Source organism: Zonotrichia albicollis, chromosome 5, assembly GCF_047830755.1.
Source record: "Zonotrichia albicollis isolate bZonAlb1 chromosome 5, bZonAlb1.hap1, whole genome shotgun sequence".
NCBI classification, from domain to species: Eukaryota; Metazoa; Chordata; class Aves; order Passeriformes; family Passerellidae; genus Zonotrichia; species Zonotrichia albicollis.
This window is the reverse complement of record NC_133823.1, coordinates 40,498,582-40,517,090: the sequence shown is the minus strand read 5'-3', so window position 1 is coordinate 40,517,090 and position 18,509 is coordinate 40,498,582. Positions and strand designations below refer to the sequence as shown.

Sequence of the window (18,509 nt, the reverse complement as noted above, 5' to 3'; positions counted from 1 at the left end):
TCCTGTTTCTGGCTGCTTGTGGCAAGCAGGGAGCAATGTTTGTGGCTCAGGAAATTGGCATCTCCCCTGGCTGAAGCGCTGTGTCTGTCCCTAATTGTGATGAGCACCATCTGGGAGCTGCGTAATGAACCGGAGAGGCTCTAATGATGTGGCAGTCTGCTAGCACTGAACTGTGAATGCATCCTGGTGCTCTAGCAGTGCAAGGGTGATTCTTAATGAAATTGGCCCCTGCAGTACCTCAGGCAAACAAAGCTGTAACTTTTTAATGATTTCCTGAAGACAGGTCATGTTTTTATAATTATTTCAATCTCTGGGTATACAAGAGTATCATTCCCTGGTCTCAAAGGGATTTACCTTTTTCTCTCTCAGAAATTGCTTAGCAGTTGGGATTGCCATGTCCTTTGTGTTTATTTTAGTCATCATAGACATAAATGCTTTTAAACCATATTATTTCTGTGCTGTTTAACTATCAGCAAGTGCATTTGCAGCATTTCAGCTGATATTTATTAATGACAGAATGCACAGTCTGACCTACTTTTCACCACAGTGAGTGTAACCCCTTGAAACAGAAATGAGAAAACTGCCATAAATACTGATACAAAGGATTCTACTAAAAAAATATAAAATTTGGTTTAAATAAACATATCGTGTGCTATTCAGAAGACAGGGAAAATAGCAAGCATTTCTTTGATCAAATCCAAACTTAAAGGATTTTTTTCATATTAGAAAATTATTTTCCATGTTCTTAAATAGTACAATTTTAGTGTGACCTTAGGGTAAACATCTTGTAGTTACTCTCACAGTCTTTGTATCATGGTCCTTCAACTAACTGAAAAAGTTTAAAGCTTTAGGAGAAATATAGGAGAGAGTTGGATTTGTAAGAGCCATCTTTTTCCTGTTGGTTAGTTCTGCCACATTGGTGCAAAACAAAAGGTTCTCCCACTCCCTCCCTCCCTCCCCAAAAAAGAGCCAGCAACCAAACCAGAAAAACCTTAACCAACAAAAAAAACCCCCACACCTTCATTTCCTCTCTAGTGCTGTTGTATTGAAGATGCTGGTCCATTACTTTCCTACACTCTGTACCTCCTCCAGGGAGCCTTTCCCAGAGGTGATTTAAAAAGGCATGAGCAGAAGGACTGGTACTTCACTTCATACAGGTTATTGGATGTCTTGCATAGTTCCTTTCTGTCGCTGTCTATGGGATGCTTGTTGGGTGTGGAGGTGGACAGGAATTTTAGCTTTGCTGTGTGGTAGAAATGACTAAATTTGTATTTGTCAGTCCTTTACTTATAGGCATTGTGGAAAATTTAGATGTCTCAGACACAATAATAAATACATTTTATCCAAAGATAAGGGGCAGAAAAAAGATTACAGTTGCTTTCACAGCAGTGTTCTGTGGCATTCCCTTGTAAGGAGAGAAAAATACCACAAATTATTGTGAAGGTTGGTTTAATAGATTTTGTTTTGAAACTGGTGATTCTGCAAAGTGTGCTTGGCTGTGACTTTTTAATTAGCAGAGAGTAGTTACTGCGAGACGATTGGCAAAATTTCTGCATGCTTTGCTGACCATTCCAAGTGGAGAAAGAAAATCAGGATTTGAATAGCAGCTAATTTGTCTTAATCTGAGAACTCCATCACTTTTAAATTGCATATCAGCTCTGAAGTTGTCTTTTGTTTTGTAAACAATCATCTGGTGTGTGGCTGTTTTCTTACAATTTTACAATTCTTTTGCATTATTGTAGGGGAGCATGTCTGCGTCTCAGAGTCAAAGGTATATGTGTGTTCTTTCAGATTTCTCTAGCAGTTGTCTAGGTGAATATTCAGCTTATCAAATTCTAAAGAGTTCAGAAAACTGAAGGCAGAATATACTATTTTATAGTGGTTTATGCAACTTCTGTGGTATCTTTATGATTTTTTTGAGGAGGTTTATAAAGACGATTGCTTACTGCTTTACCTCAGGTAAGGTAGATGCTTGTTTTGCTAGAGCTATAGTCAAATCTCCATTTTAATAGACCTCTTTTATAATTGCAGAATTGTAGAATAATTCATGTTTGAGAGGACCTCAGCTCATCTAGTCCGACCTCCTGATCAAATCAGGGCTAGGTGTGAGGCCACACCAGGTTCTTCAGGGTTTTATTGGTTTGAGTCTTGAAAAACTTCCCTGGTGGAGGCTGTGCACCATGTCTGGAGAGTTTCCTCTGCTGGTGAATGGTTCTCGTGGTGGAAGTGTTTTTCCTTCTATCAGATCGGATCCTTTCATTTCAACTTGCCCTCCCTGGCTCTTGTCATCCCACTCTGTGCCAGTATGAAGAGTCCACCTCCTCAGTGCCTCCTGGGAGGCCCTCCCAAAACCATGTCTTCTCCAGGGCTGACAAGCCCTGGCTGTGCAGCCTCTCTCTAGAGGATGAGTCCCTGCCAGCTTCATCATTTCCTCCTGAACTTGTCTCTGTTGTGTTGGTGTCCCAAATCCCAGCAGGGTTTTGGGTTGGTCTGATGGATGCTGCACAGAAGGGGATAAACCCTTCCCTTGGCTGAGCAGCAGTAGTGCCCTGCTGAGGTACCCATGTGCCTGGTGGCCCTTTCTGCTGCCCACCAGCAGCCCCTTGGCTTCTTCCAGAGAGCTGCTCCAGCCCAGCAGCCCCAGGCTGTGTCATTGCAGGGGTGGCTTCTTCACACGTGCAGGACTTTGTCTTTGCCCTCGTGAATTTCATCCATTGGTTCCTTCCCCCAGCCTGTCGTGGTCCCTCTCAATGGAAGTCCTGCACGTATCAGCTGCTGTCCCCAGGGTGATGTCATCTGCAGACTTGTGAGTGGTCACTCTTCCAGAGCATTTGTTAGGGTCTGGGGCCATGGTCCACCCTTGGAATGTGCAGGATGTGTTTAAATGCTGGCTTTAAGTCAATCACCAAGCCTGTGTTTAATCCATCAGTCAGGTGGCGTGGCTCTTGGGCTTTTCTGTAGGAGTTGCCTTGTGCCTGGTGCTTGAAGATCAGCCTGGTGCAATCATTTTTATTAGGAAACAGGAGTGGATGAGAGCTCGGTGTATCTACTGTCCTGTTGTAGGCACCAGTGTATCGCAGCTTGTACACTGCTTAGCTGGCATGGATAAATGTGTGGTGGAGTGGTTTGGGTGAAAAGAGGTTTTGATCTTGGGAGTTTCTGATCTCTCTGAGATACCTGTTGTGGGATAGTACTTTTGAATAATGTGACCAAGAGAGGAAAATGCAATTACTGATATGTGATATCTGTGTGCCCCCTTCTATGCCTGACACACTTGCCCTTTCTCACTCTCTTACTGTCTTGTAATCTGTGGGCAATTTCTTAAAGGAAATGCAACTTCTGTCTACTTTCAGTTTTTATGCTTTGAAGATCTAAGGTATCACCAAATATTGCTGTCAAAAACCAGCTCTAGAAGCTGATGCCTGCACTGCAACATAAAGAACATAAAGAGTGAACCACAGTTAGAAGAAATAACTGCTCTTCAGAGATAGCTTTTCTTAGTTTAAACTTTGGCAGCTTCAAATAGCTGGCGGTCCTAGTTATCAGGAAATGAGCCTGGGAAGAGGAGCCAAATAAACCTTATAAGCAATGGATACTGTGTACTTATTCTCGTGATAAATGTACACAGCATAAAAGCTTCATAGTGTGTGACCTTAAAGGTGTATTGTTTGATGATTACTCTTCCATCTTTGGCTGAAAAAAAGTTTAAATATTGAGTTACGTCATTCGCTATTTAAACACAGATTTTTATTATCTCCTTTTTTTCTTTTTTTCCAGTGACAATGACAAATATCGGAGAAAAAGGTAAGATTTTTATTAGCTGTTTATAGTTGTAATTCATATATCAGAATAGAACAGTAGTTCACTAGTAGAACTGAGAAACAGTCAAACTTAAAATAATAGATTTGTACTTTTTTTGTTCCTCATCACCTTTTATTATCTTGCTGTTCCTGAATATTACTGTAGCCATTACAAATAGAGGAGAGAAAAATTAGAATTTTTTTACTCTTTTCACTGGCTTTTTGATATGTCAGCTAAAACATCCTTACTTTCTTCGTTTAAAAAATTTATTCATAATATGGAAAGCTTTTGTAAAAGCAGGATTGTAAAAGCTCTTGTAAAAGCAGGATTGTAAAAGCTCTTGTAAAAGCAGTGTATTTGTGTAGATACAACATACTTAAATGCGGGGTGATTTTTTTCTGCATTTTCTTTTTAATGTTTTTAAAGAAATAGAATCATTCAGATATGAAGCCTTCTCGGAATATAATAAAACTGCCTAGTTAGCAGTCACTACAGTTCCTTCCCTGAGGCTGTAGCATGTTTAGATTGTTTATTCCAGATGCTATTTTAATACTACAGCACAACATGGAAGTGTAAAGTGTAGGGCTGCAGAGCTTTTGGAGGAAGAGCTTTTTATGTTTGTGTAATTCCAGCAGATTTTATTAAGTCATTGGTAACTCCCTCACATAGAAAAGATGTTTGTCAATTAAGAAATTTGCTTGAAAAACTTTTTTTCAGTTCAAGGACCTCATCCCCCATATGAGTGTAGAAGTGTTATCTGCAGGCTTTGAATTTCAGTTTCTTGCTGCTCTGTACTCTGTGGGAGGGGAAAAAAAAGTGAGGGCACTGCTCACAAAACACATTAGAATTATCAGCAAAATGTGTTGGGGAACATTAAATTTCCTTCTTTTCATCAAGGCCTTGGTGGGCTTTTGCCAGTCAGAAGAAGCTTACCCTGGCTACACTTCTGCCCTGAGACTTTTCAGGAGGGAAAACTGGGCAAATGGGGCCCAGCTGTCCTACAGGTTGCCCCCAATTTCCAGGCAACTCTGGCTGTGCTAGCTAGCTGTGAATAGATTGCCTTCAAGCAAAGGATGCACCATTTGGGTTGGGATTTGTTTTGTTTGGTTGAGTTGGAGTTTGGTTCGTTGGTTGGTGGGTTTTTTTCCAGAAAACCTGTAAAATAGAAAGGTTTGTGCTAGTGAGCAGCAGACAGCTCTTCTTTAACTGCCTCAAGTGAAATGAAGTTCTTGTGTTGGGCTCTCAGCAGCCCCAGGCCCGGTGGAGCAGCTGGGTAGCCCAGGGTGTCCATCCCAGAGCAGGGAAACCGGTGGGAAGGTGACCTGGGAGGAGTGAGCAGTCAGGGGCCAGGCTGGGGAGCTGAGCTTCAAGATCAAACAAGATGAGCTCAAGACTTCAAGGAAGACTTGTTCAGACTTCAAAGGGAAAACCTTGGATAATGTCTTTAGGTGTTAGGCACCTTTTTTTTCATATATGAGTGTCAGTCAGTCACTGGGGAGATTTTTTGAACAATAAAATGCTTAATGCAGATCAGTAAGTGCATCATGTACAGAACTGAGGTAACTTGTCCTACTTTGCTCTCACTATATGCCATGAATATACTGTTGTTTAAACAAAATACTGATTTTGTTTGAGTAAATCAGGTTTTTTTAGAGCTGATCAAAATATTCTGATACAAGTCAGGACTATTCCTGTCCAGATGCATATGCAATAACAAGATGGTCATTTAGTGTACTGGGCTTTGTATGGAGTCCAGCTCTATCACTTATTTATGCTGATAATGCTTTTCTTTCAGTTTATAGACAAGGCATATGACTCTTGGCCCCTGTCATCCCAAAAGCTTTGTACAGAGTCGCTCCTCAGATTCTATTAGCTTTTATTTATTATTTTTAACAGCTTAGTGAATAACAGCAAATATTTGAAATGTTCCTGCTATTTTGATAAACAAACTTCAACACCAAAAGTACTTATTCAGTGTTACTTTTAATGCAAAATTGCAAAAAGAACATACGAGACAACTGTTCCTGCATTTATATGCACCATCATGCATGTGTTGTAAAGAATTCTCTAGCCCTGAATAACATGACCAATAAAAAGATTCCGTGAGCTGACCGTACAGGGGCAGTATTTCAGATCCTGGAGTGAAAGTACACAGGATTCCCATTATGACACTTTTTTGAGGATATGAATTTGTGGAAGAATACTCTTTTCTTGTTGATAGAGTAAATTAATCAGGGGATATGAATTTTTGATTTGCTATTTACTGTAGTGAATTGCTTACTAGGGTGAGAGCTTTTAAGTGGAAATACCTATCAACCTATGGCAGACTCTTAGGAAAAGTTACTGTTACCTTCTGTATTCTAGTAAAAAACTCAGCATGGTAAGTGATTGATGGTTGATTCTCATCTATTTAAAAAACATAAGAATAAATTCTGACTGGCTGTGAAGAATATTAAGTAGTGAATGAACACTTGAATTTAAAGGACCTGTAGGTTTTACAAACCACCCAACTGTCCTCCCTCCTAAAATCCAGGAAAACAAATTACCTGGATATGGTTACTGCTCAGGTATCAGGTGCATAGTCACCCCAAGACTCCCTCACACTTGTCATTGTCCCCTTACATCCTTTGGGGGTTTGGGGCTTTGGCTGGGGGGAGGCGGGGGGGGTTTGCATGGCTAGCAGTCTCCTACAAGATCTATAATGCCAAAAGGCAGAGATGCATCAGTTAATTAGGGTTTAACAAATGTGTTATGGAGACTGCTTGCTAATTAATGATGGAGCTTAAATAGGCTATTAAGCATTTTCCTCAAACTTCTGTAATCTGTGTAGACTATATCATGACCTTCCCCACACAGTTTGCATTTGTCTTTTGTAAAGTTGCAGTGCAGTATTTTTGTGGCAAAGCTTTTCCAGAGCCTCTGTATTTACATCTGTTAGAAAACTATCTGTGATGCCTACAGGCACTATTTGTAAGTACTACAATATCTCTGGTCTGTTTGTATTAATTCTGTTCCCTTCTGATTTTAGTTGTGTGCCTGGTTGCTTACCACATATTTTTCATGCTGTTCGTCTGGTCATATTGGAAAACAATCTTTACGCTACCAATGAATCCTTCAAAAGAAGTAAGAAAACTTTTGTTTATGAAATAGCCTAGCCAAATGTCTGATTTTGTCGTGCTTGAACAACTTGGTGTCTGATGTCATGTAGTTTTACACTCTGTAGGAAAACACAGATGGCAGTTACAGCTTCTTAATAGGAGTCAGATTGCAATCAGTGTAGTGACCAAGACAAAAAAAAGTAACAATTTCTCTAACTTTTTACTAAATATTTCAAAATGAGATATTTGTGGTAGAAGAAAAAGTCCTGTCCACTTCAAAAATATGAGTTATTTGAACTAGCAGCCTGAATCTTTGCCTTGGGAATATCAGACTTTTACATGGGCAAAAATTTATTTCCCTGTGTTTAAGACTTATATTTCTTGTCGACATCTGTCTGTTGTCCTCTAAACTTAAACTTCTTCCCCATCTGTTTTGGTATGAAGGTGCTTCTGGATTGTGGTGGGAGTGCACATTAGGTTAGCTGATGGTGGGAAGCCACACCTGGCTAAGCAGGAGGGGAGCTGGTAAAGAACAGCCCCATGAAAAAAGAGATCTGGGAGGGTTCTTCATCAATGGCCCCAGTGGAAGTTCTGCTCGTGCAGTTTTTTGTAGCTAGCACAACTTTTTGGCCCCTTCTGTTCTTTGTACAGAAACCCCTGAGTCCTCAGTAGGTGCTGTGTTACACAACCTCTGAGGTCAGGAGGAGCCATGCTGTGCCTGTCCTGTAGCTGGAAATACCCACAAAGCAAACACTTACTTTGGCATGGACTCAACTCTAGCTCAGCCTAAAATGAATAGCTTGTGATTCCTATTGTCTGCTGTGTGGAGGTCCCTTTCCAAATAGTTTTCGTTCACTACTAGGATATGTAATTGGGAAAGCAAGTAAATAATTCAGACTAATTGCCATCTTCACTGGGGTTCACACTGCAGTCTTTACTATAGCCTGGGTGGGCAGGAACAAAATAAGTTAAAAGCCTGTTTCATTTGGAAATTATATGGCAAAATGTCTGCATGTATATGATGACTGTACTGATAATTAGGAGGGTTTTCAAATCATTGGGCTGATGCCAATGAAAGCATTTTGACAAATCCTGCTGATTATAGTACAATTTCAAATCCATCATACAGTGCTAGTGGAGAATTTCAAGTGGAGTAGGAAAAGCATTGTAGTTGAGTAATAGAAAGCAATGTGTGGTGTTTGAATTCACACAGTGTTGCTGGCAGTGATATCTTTGTTGTTCCATGTCTTTTTCCTATTCTACTAGAGCAGTATTTTAAAAATTGAATTAGGGCAGTTTGTAATGTTAAGTTACTTAGCTTCTGTTTTATAGGATAAGTCTGCAAATAGAAAAAGATGTATTTTCAAGTGAACTGAGCTAGCAAATACTCATTTGAGGACTGAAAAACAAGCTTTTGCATTTTGTTTTCATGAATACTGCAGCTAGTGCAAACCACACAGCTTTCTTTTAAGCTTATTTCAAACTTTTACATGTAAAGTAGGTTTTGGTGGATTTCACTGTAGTGTGTGCTGTTCTTTACTTGTGCATACCAGCTTTATACAAGCACTGCATGAAGATGGGAGTGAAAATGGGTACCTAAGCACATAGGTTTTAGATGCAGGACTGCTCTGAGGAGCAATAAAAAAAAGATGGAACAGTAGCTCTGTTTACACCAAATAAGCATTTGAAAAAAAGTATTCTAAACTAAGTTTCTGTAGTGAGAAATCTTATAAAGCAACTCAGATGTTGGTAAGAGTGTTCTTGCAAGGGGAAAAAAATGGTGGCCTGAGAAACTCAAGTTAAACAGTGAATATCCAGCTTCAGCTGGAAGTCTGTGGGCTTTGTCAGGAAGGGTGGAGTGATGCCTTCTCTATGGAAGAATGGGCTCCTAACTGCATGTTTCTGTCTGATCTCTTATTTTTGCATGCATCACTTTTATTTTTTTAGGAAATAAAAATCAATATTGTTGTAATGGCTAGCCTTCCTGTAAACATAAGTACTATGCAGAAGGCTTCTGTTTCTGGCACAGGATAGAGACAGCTCTTCCTGCCAAATGTGGACTTCTTTTCAAAGGTGATTTTGTATCCTCTTTGTCTTAAAGAGATGCCAAATACTTCTGCCTGTTTCTAGAAGCTACAGTGACAAAGCTGGCTACATTGCTGTGTTGCAGGGGACTTTGGTGTTTAAGAAATTTGTAGTATTTCATGTATGCTAAGCATCTCTTTCAGTAATTTTTGCCTTTTCAGCACTTTCTAGAGCCATGTTTGTTATTGTTTTGGGCAGTGACAGAAGCTGCCATTTTATTCAGGCAGATAGTCACGATATGGTTAATTTACTATACAAGACCCATGTCTTCCTTCTCTCAGCCAGTCTCAAAACTAAAAACACATCCTAACACCTGCATGAAGGGAACAGCAGTGACAAAGAATAAAAGGGAAAATGCCAGACACCAGGAGAGAAATAAAGCTGTCTTTTCTGCTATTACTAGTAGTGTATTTTCCTTTAGTTAAACATGACATCCCTACATTATATTCACTAGTTAATATTTGGCATTACAGAAGTAAATTCAGGAATTTCAGAGGAATGATAAGCTCTTGATCTTTCTCTTGAAGAATGTTGCTTAATACTTCTGGAAACGTTCAGCATTGCCTCTATACCAAATCAGAAGTGTTTTTAATTTTGTCTTCAGCTACCATAAAATGAATTAGATGTTGTGGGATCACTGGGTTATTTGCTGTAATACCCTGTACATGTTGCTAATCCATCTTTATATAATGAATATTTATTCCTCTTTACACATCTACAGTTACATATTTAACTTGGAATTTTCTAATATTTCTTTGATTTTAAAAATTATTCCAGTTCCATCTATCATATTCAGACAAGGAGTCCCTAGAGAGAGAGCCTAGAGGTGAATCCCAGCAAGAAGTCCTAAGACGAGCAGCCAAGGATCTTCCTATCTATACACGGACAATGTCTGGAGGTAAATGGGTGTTCAGGACACTAACAAAGGCAGGGGTCCTGAGGGACTACTTAAACTAATTAAAAATGAGTTTTCAAGGGTTTGGATGGAAGGGAAGTGTTTTCCATATTTCATAAAATAGCAGAGTGGTTCCGGAACTTTAATTTAGCAACATTTATTCAGTGTATAAAGATGGTTGGGAAGTCAATTGCAGCGTACAGTTTCGGATTTGAAAGTGGATTGACAGTGCCTTGCTTTTATTTTCAGTTGATATTGACAAATAGCTTGTGCTACTAACAAGCTGCAGAAGAGGCTGTAGCATTCATTAACTGTGTAAATTTCTTTTATTATAGGTTAAAAGTAATAAAAACAGAATCACTGTCTGTGATAGCTGAATAGATCACAGTAAGAAACTGTTACTGTTTTACTTGTTGGTCATTCAGTTGCAAGAACAAAAGATCTTCCAAACTAAAAGTTAATCTAACCCTACTCATATTGCCAGTTTTTGAATGCTGCCTAGCTAAGCAAATCGAAGAGATAAGCTCACATAATAAATTAAAGCTGTTAGAATAATAGCTGTAAAATAGCTATATTGTTGAAAAGTCTTTGACATTTTTCCAGTCTAGTGAGGGTTTTGTGGGTTTTGTTGGTTGGTTGTTTTGCAGAGTTATAAGGCTTGGGAAAAAAAAGAAAACATTAGTATGATTAGCAGAGATGGCAAAAACTGAGCTCTTTGGGTTCAGTCTGATAGAATCAGCATTGCAAGAATGCTTTGGTGTTTGCAACTGCTTCTGATCATGCTGAAAGGCTTTCCTGGGGGTTCTGCAGGGCTGGCTGCAAGTAATCACTTTTGCACAGCATTCAGAAATCAAAATGTGTAAATTTAGATTGAAGTCTAATCTTGGAACTTTTTTCTTTAGCAATCAGATACTGTGACAGATGCCATCTTGTAAAACCAGATCGCTGCCATCACTGTTCAGTATGTGACAAGTAAGAATATCCTTAAATAAGTGATTTTCTGAATTAATCAATTTATTTTTTTTTTAGCATAGAAGCTTTTATTTTTTATGAGTAGATTTTTCAAGCTTAATATTTTGGCAGATACACTTTTCCCCCCTTAGATTTTTCTTTTTTTAGATTTAGTTTTCATTTACTTATTTCTAAGGAAGTCTGTAGCTTAGTCTGATTCATTTCATGACTCCCTTGATGCCATGGATTACATGGTCTTACACATTCTTTACATAATGGTTAAAAATTATAAATATTAATAAAGAATTTTCCTTAAGAATGTAACCAAAAATAGCTGATTAAAAAATGTACTTCTTTTGTTAGAATCTGAATAAGCATCACTACCCATCTCAATCTAATCATGATGTCACTTGCATCTTACCTGAGGTAATACACTTAAAATCCTATTTTTTGCTGGATAACTTGCAGGTTACTTTTGTTTAAAGAAAGAAACAGCCAAGAATTTTTCCACTTCTAACTAAAGCCGTAAAATTAAGTTCTTGTTTGTCTCCTACAAAAGGAAGTTCATATCCATACTCTCCAGAAGTCTGATTGCTTTCTAATTTAATCTTTCTTTTGGCTGTTCTCTCTGACCCTTCTCCAGTTAGTTTGGATGTCCCTGTGTTTCTTCACTCTGGCCCCTGTGCTTTGTATTTTTAACTTTGAGAGAAGACATTTCTTCCAAGGGAGGTTTATTCTTAGCTTTGAGCTGTTCCAAATACTCTTCAGCTGATCAAATGCTACAACACGGTGGTGGGGTGGAGAAGACATTGCTCTGTCCAGGAAAGCAGCAAGGCACTCAAAGAGAGGCAGAGTTGGGGCAGGAAGAGCATCTTGGTTGTGTTGTATGGAATGGTGGTTGCAGTGTGAGATAGGAACATAGTCATGTGTGTTTCTAGTGAAGAAAAGAGGTGCCTTGTTATCCACAAAATGTGAGTGAAATTTGCAGAGTGCAATTAGTTAACATATTTTGAAGAATACCTTTATTTTGTCCTTACCTTACCAAAATTTGCTCATTACAATCAAATTTGATTTTCTTGTGAACATTTTGTTAATGGAGAGTGATTAATTGCAATAGTGTTTGGGATTTTTCATATAAGGTAATCTCTAAGGAACCCTTTATATTTGCATAGAAAAATGTATTTATTTCTAAAAAAAGCAGTCCATGTTCTTGGAAATATATTTAGATATATCACTACATAGTAATTGAATTAGCCCAGTTTCTAAGGCTCTGACAGAAAATAAACAGTAGTTGAAAATCCTATTCAGATTGAGGACCAAATGCTAAAGTTGGCCAAATCCTATAGATTGCATTTTCTTAAATCATAAGTTCTTGACACGTCAAATGTTTTCTGTTTGGCTTATCTGCCATTTCTGCAGTTCCCTTGTGGGTAAACTGTATTATGTAAATTTAAATAGATGTATTTATTAAATAGATTACAAAACACATAGTAAATATAGATAATTCTTAATCTGTAGGTAAAAAATTTAAGTCTGGCATGTAACTTTGTTTCTAACTTTTTTTTTCTTTTGATGATGCTTGGAATTCTGCTGGGGCTTTTTAAAGATGCATTTTGAAAATGGATCACCACTGCCCTTGGTGAGTGTACTATTGGTTTTCTTTTCTTATATTCTGAAAATACACTTTTGTGGGGCCTGCCATGCTGATGATACTTCAGCATTCCTAGAGTTAGATGCGTGTGTGAGGTTACCGGTCTTGGAGTTGTTTACTGTGTGTCTTCTTTTCCCAGTTGTGACATACAGAAGGAGGTTCAAATATCATTTTGCATGGACCTTTGAGTTAGGTACATTTTTATGGTTTTTAGGAGTATGGATGAAGTAGACTTCTGATCAATGAGAGCTTATTTTAAGAATTGCATCTTTTCTTATAAAGTTTGAATGTAACTGTGCTTTAGCTGCATTGAGGGGTGAAGTGCTACCCTAGGTTTGAAACTAAAGGGCAAGGCTGTGCCCAGTTCCTTTTACCAAAGTTCCCAGGACAGCTGGGATGGGCTTGCTGGAAACACCAGGTTAGCCCTTGCAGTTTTATGGGTTCTTTGTTTTCTCTGACTCTTTCTCCCCTCTGTCTCCCTCGTTTTGCTGCCGTGTCAGCCCACACGGTGGTTTTGTTCTCCTGTCTTTTCTTAGCAGCCCTTGGAACCAGTGGATAGGAGGATGAATAATTAGTCACTTTGACAGGTGCATCTCACAGAAATAATTAAAGATAAATGCTTAGTAAGGTCCAAGTTTAGAGGATTGAGTGTTACATGGCAGTTCTTCACCATATAGGATGATCAGAAATGAAGAATCCCCTGTGTTGGACAAACTGAATTGTAGATGGTTCTAAGCGGTTGTTTTGACACTTTCTTGTATCAAATTCTAGGACAGAGGAGGCTCTGTCCTGGGGCAGGAAGGGGTGCTGGGGTCCCCCTGTTTCTCTTGGTCCTGACTGTAGCATCTGCCATAATATAATTTGATTTTAAGCATCTTATCTTATTTTGCATCTACATGGTAGATACAATTGAAAGAAATAGTTAGCAGTGTAGGGTAGAGTTTTTGTGCTGTAGGGATAATCAGCATGGGAAAATTGAGGTTGTTCAGTAATAGTAGTGTGCTTTTTTAAAAAACCCACAAACAAAAACTACAAACAAGGCCGCAACAAAGCAAACAGGTAAAACCATTGAATGTGGAACAAATGTCTTAGAACAAAAAAGACAGTTTCCTTTTTACAGCTTTTTAATAGCTACCTTGTTGAAAACTAAGAAAAACAGTAAGCAGTTGCCAAGCTATTCCTGACAAAATACCAGTGAAAAGTCTCAATATGACTATTAATATTCGGTATTATAAACACTTCTTATAAGCTCTGTGGTCTCTTCGTGATTATTTTGTGCTTTTATGTCTTAAGACAATTACATGAAAATGTCCTCCATGTAAATTTCAAGATAAAAATCCATTTTATCAAATAGCAGATTATAAATAGTTTTGTGTAAAGGGACATTGAAGTGTTGTTTCACTAGGGCAGAAACTTCTAGAAAAACTGTTTTCCTCTCAGTAGCATTTGCTTACTGTACATGTTTGCACTCTTCCTAATCTAACAACATAAACATACCCAGTTTGAGAGAGTATTTACACTGCTCATTGGTTTTAGTCTAATGAGCAATGGGTGCAAAAAATAAAGATCGAGAAGGCAATTGAAAGATATGTAATGCTTCTTGATGGAGAGGTGTTTCTTTTGTACTCCAACTAACTGAAATGCATTAGAAAAAGAGATATTGTGTGTTTTTTCTAATTTGAGCAGATGTTCACAGTTCCTTGCTCACCCTAAAAAAAGAACTATGTGGAAAAGAAGAAAGAGTTTTGAAATACTGCAGAGGTGCTGATCAAACTTTATAGTTTCCTGTAAAGACTCATGTTCAAATGTTCTTAGAGAAAGTTATGGCTAGCTTGCCAACAGAAGTAAGGGTGCAGTTCAGTATAATGGATGGGCTTTAGCCTCTCTGAACATCATTAGGTTCTGCTTTGCTTTTCATGTTGCCATTTTTTGGTGGGAGCAAGCTGGGTGGAAAGGAAGGGGGAAAGAACTCACATGATGCTTAGAGAGAGCAGGCAAAGAGCAATGAGAGCTGTCTCTCTAATTGAATTTTAATATTCTGCCAAGAGAAGTATTTCTGGAGAGAGGATGGGTAAAAATAACCTATGGAAAGTAAGATGAAGCTATTGGAAGGCAGAGGTAATGAGAGGTTGTCATGTCCTAGCCCCAAGTCAGCTGTCTTCTGCTCTCTGGGAGGCTTTATTTTGGCTGTCACTCCTGCACTAATGGAAGCGCTGTGATAAACAGAAATATTTAATGCTAACTGCCCACTAACTACTCTGGGAGGTTTGAGTGATGCATTGGGGATTTCTAGTGCTGCTGCTCCTCACTGTATACAGATGGACCTGCAGGTGGGAATCCAATGGCTTGAGGCATCACCAAAAATACTGTTTGTATATAACACTCTTAGTACTAACAAGGTGCATTTAGCAATACCTTAGGAATGATTCGAAACATCTCTTCATCTTTTGAGTGATCCAAATAGTTAACACCTCCTGGATTCTGTGATGTTTTTTGTTAGCTGAGTTGCATCACTTTCAGTGCCTTGTAAATCATTTCTTTGCCTAGGATTTTCAGTAAACTAGCCCCTCACACAGGAATGATATATATTCTTTTTTGTACTTGAAAATGGAGCATTTAAAATGCTTGATGTAATCCAAATTGTTATTCTGGACTGTTCTGACTGTATGAATGTTTCACTGCAGTAGCACACCATTATTATACCAGCTGGTTGTTGGTATATTTATCAGTTTCACTCTTTCTCACAACTGTTAGACTTCAAATCTAACCACTGTTTTTGAGGTTTGAGATCTGATACTACATGCTCAAACAGTACAATTATGAAACCTTGGTGTTTGCCTTCTCTTCAGTGTTCTGATGAAGAAGATTCTTTTCCAGTACGACCTCTGCAGTCTGGGGCCTTGACAAATTTAAAGGGAGCATAATAATTTATGCAAGTTTATTTTGACACATTTGCCACACACCATTGTGCAAAACAACAGTTACAAAGAAATCTATCTTTGATACAAGAAATTTCATCTTTGGGGAATAACATTTCACTTGATATTTCTTTTCTCACATCAAACAGTGTCTTAAGTAATAACAGTTCAAAAATAAGTATCCTGAAAGGAAAGTAGGATTTTCATAGAAAACTTGAACCTGAATTGCTTGCAGTTTTTCATGGAATTGCTTACTTTGACATATATAATGAAAAAGTTCACTTCACTGTGGAGAATTTTATGTTTAGTTTTCAATAAGAATAATGAGGAGCTTACAAATATATCTACTTTTTCTTTAATTAGAACAATCTATTGCGAGTGCTTAACTGTAGTTAATATGAATGCTTAGCTATTGCTGCATCTTTAAATGAAAAATCAAAAGTTAATATTTAACCAAGATGTTATGTTTTGTCTAAACAAAACATAGAACAAACTGACCCAACTCGCTACCCATCCTGAGAATGGGTAACAGTAAGGTACAGTGAAAATTTCTTTCCTATTTTAAGATTTTACCCTTATCTGATTAGCATGTCTTCTGCCATTAGCATCACCATCTCCCTAAAGAAGAGAACAATTGTGGTAACTTGTCCTGCACTTCTGGAAGCTAAAGTTGAGCCTCACCACATCTCTGGTTTTTTTTTTAAAGAATTATTTGTCAATACACGAGTATCTTTATGGATATAGTCTTTGCTTAATTGGATGATATTTTTGACAGCCAATTGAATTGACAGTATCAGTTAGGTTTTTTTAAACTCATATGAAGAGTTATGCCAAGGTTAGTGCAAAGATAATTTTGATTAACTTCTCAATGCAACCAAATAAAAGAGGAAGCAATTTACCAATAAACTGCCTATGAGGAGCACTCCAATATTTTTTTCATTTGATGGGAGTAATACCAATTTATGTTTAATAGAGCTCTAAAATTCCTAATACTTAGTATGTTGTCTCTAATGGGAAGCTACTATGGTACTAAAAGCACCCTCATCATCATATTGTATACTAGTTGCTCATTATCATGTATAAAAATCTTTGCAAATGGGAGGTAGGTGATTTAAAGCCCATAAGTGAAAATGATAAAATGAGATTTATTTTAACATTTAGATATGCTTCTAATGTCTTATTCCCTATCATGTTGCCACTGGTATGGAATGCTTTCTATTCCAGAGTAGCATTTCTCTCATTTAATGTAAATATAAGTATTTTTAGGAATCTCCTATGAATGCTCTTACATTTGAGAATCTTACTAAGAAGTTTTATGGTATGAGAAGTTTTAAGCATTTAGTATGATTAAAGAAGGAAGATCTGGATTAAATGAGACTGCTTTTATTCTCACAAAATTCAGTCAAGTTTCAGTTCCTGGCTTGTTACTGTCCCTGTTGACATACAGTATGCCTAATGGTATAACATGGATTCTTACCTACAAACCAAAAAAAAAAAGTTAACTGCTTTACATCCCATTTACATCAGATGTGCTGAGAAAAAGTTTCATACCATAAGTGAAAATATAATTTCAATAAGCTGTTGAAAGCAATGTCACCTGGTAAAGTTGTTTGGGCTTGTTTGTGGTGGTGGTGTTTTGATTTGGGTTACTACACTAATTTGCAAATTGAAGCTAAATCCATTCCAGTAGCTTGAGGCAGGAGAGATAGGAAGTAAAAATTGGTTTACATACTGGTATAAATGTTTTTAGAGTAAATAAGTTTCATTTAAACTGAATGAAAGCAAGGAAAACTTTCACAACATTTCATTCTTACATGTTTATTTGTTTGTTTTTATCAGGGTGAACAACTGTGTAGGATTCTCCAATTACAAATTTTTTCTTCTCTTCTTGGCTTACTCACTACTGTATTGCCTCTTCATTGCTGCAACAGATTTGCAGTACTTTATCAAGTTTTGGACAGTAAGTACTCTGATTTACATGCTGTCTTTAAGTGTGTGGAGTTACTGCTGTGCAAATAAATCTAAGATTCTAAGGGGACCTACGGAAAAGCTAAGGAGAGACATTTTTACAAGGACATGGAGTGATAGGACAAGGAGAAATGGCTTTAAGCTGAAAGAGGGCAGATATTGATTAGGAATTACAAAGAAATTCTTTACTGTGAGGGTGGTGAGGCACTGGAACAGGTTGCCCAGAGGAGTTATTGGTTCCCCATTTCTGGAAGTGTTCCAGACCAGGTTGGATGGAGCTTTGAGGAACCTGGTCCAGCTGAAGGTGTCCCTGTCCAAGGTGGGGCATTGGGAACTAAATGATTGTTAAGGTCCCTTCCAAGCAAGGCATTCTGTGATTCCAAGGCATTGCATTGTTAGCTAGTATCCCCTAATGTCAGGTACCAAAGTACAGCCTATATATGCAATTATAGCCTTCATTTTTTTCAAATCATTCTTCTCTAAAAGACAATTCAAAGTTCAGATCTAAATTTCAGATTATTGCTCTAGGTATTTATCATTTCCCAAGAAATGATAAATACTTTCTTTAACTTAGATTCTGTCACCAACTTAATTGCATGGCTGTCTGTACACAGAAGGTATATAATCCATGTATTGATATTCTTCTTGTGTGGTGAATTTGTCTGTGTGCTGAATTTGATTTGGCTGAATAGGGGATTATTAATAATCAAATGAAATAGCTATTTCCCCAATTCTAATGGTTTTTTTTTTTAATTTTCAGAATGGCCTTCCTGATACTCAAGCCAAGTTCCACATCATGTTTTTATTCTTTGCTGCAGCTATGTTTTCTGTCAGTTTGTCTTCTCTGTTTGGGTATCACTGTTGGCTTGTCAGCAAGAATAAATCTACATTAGGTAAGTAGATTTAATGCTTCTGTGTTTGACAGCAAAAAATAAATAGTAAATGTATTTTATATGCATGGGTGTAATGGAGGAAGTGGGAAATTCTACGCTGGTTCGTTGCCTCTTGGTTAGAAGACTCCAAAGTTCTTCTGTTCCATGGACATTTTGACTCTTTCTCTTGCCCCAAAGGGCCAAGTTTATTAGTAAACTTAATATTATTCCTCTCACTGCTTTCCACTCACAGTTTGTTAACAGAAATGG

General features: G+C 37.8%; 1 protein-coding gene across 1 annotated transcript in view; it reads left to right on the top strand.

The window, feature by feature from the left end:
• The window catches only part of ZDHHC2 (zDHHC palmitoyltransferase 2), a 35,212-nt gene that overhangs the window by 6,449 nt on the left and 10,254 nt on the right, over positions 1-18,509 (top strand). The window contains exons 2-8 of the mRNA XM_005483885.4: positions 3,778-3,804; positions 6,830-6,924; positions 9,762-9,882; positions 10,782-10,851; positions 12,437-12,469; positions 17,239-17,359; positions 18,128-18,260. Coding sequence (XP_005483942.3) covers positions 3,778-3,804; positions 6,830-6,924; positions 9,762-9,882; positions 10,782-10,851; positions 12,437-12,469; positions 17,239-17,359; positions 18,128-18,260 — 600 coding nt within the window. The remainder of the gene's footprint in view (positions 1-3,777; positions 3,805-6,829; positions 6,925-9,761; positions 9,883-10,781; positions 10,852-12,436; positions 12,470-17,238; positions 17,360-18,127; positions 18,261-18,509) is intronic.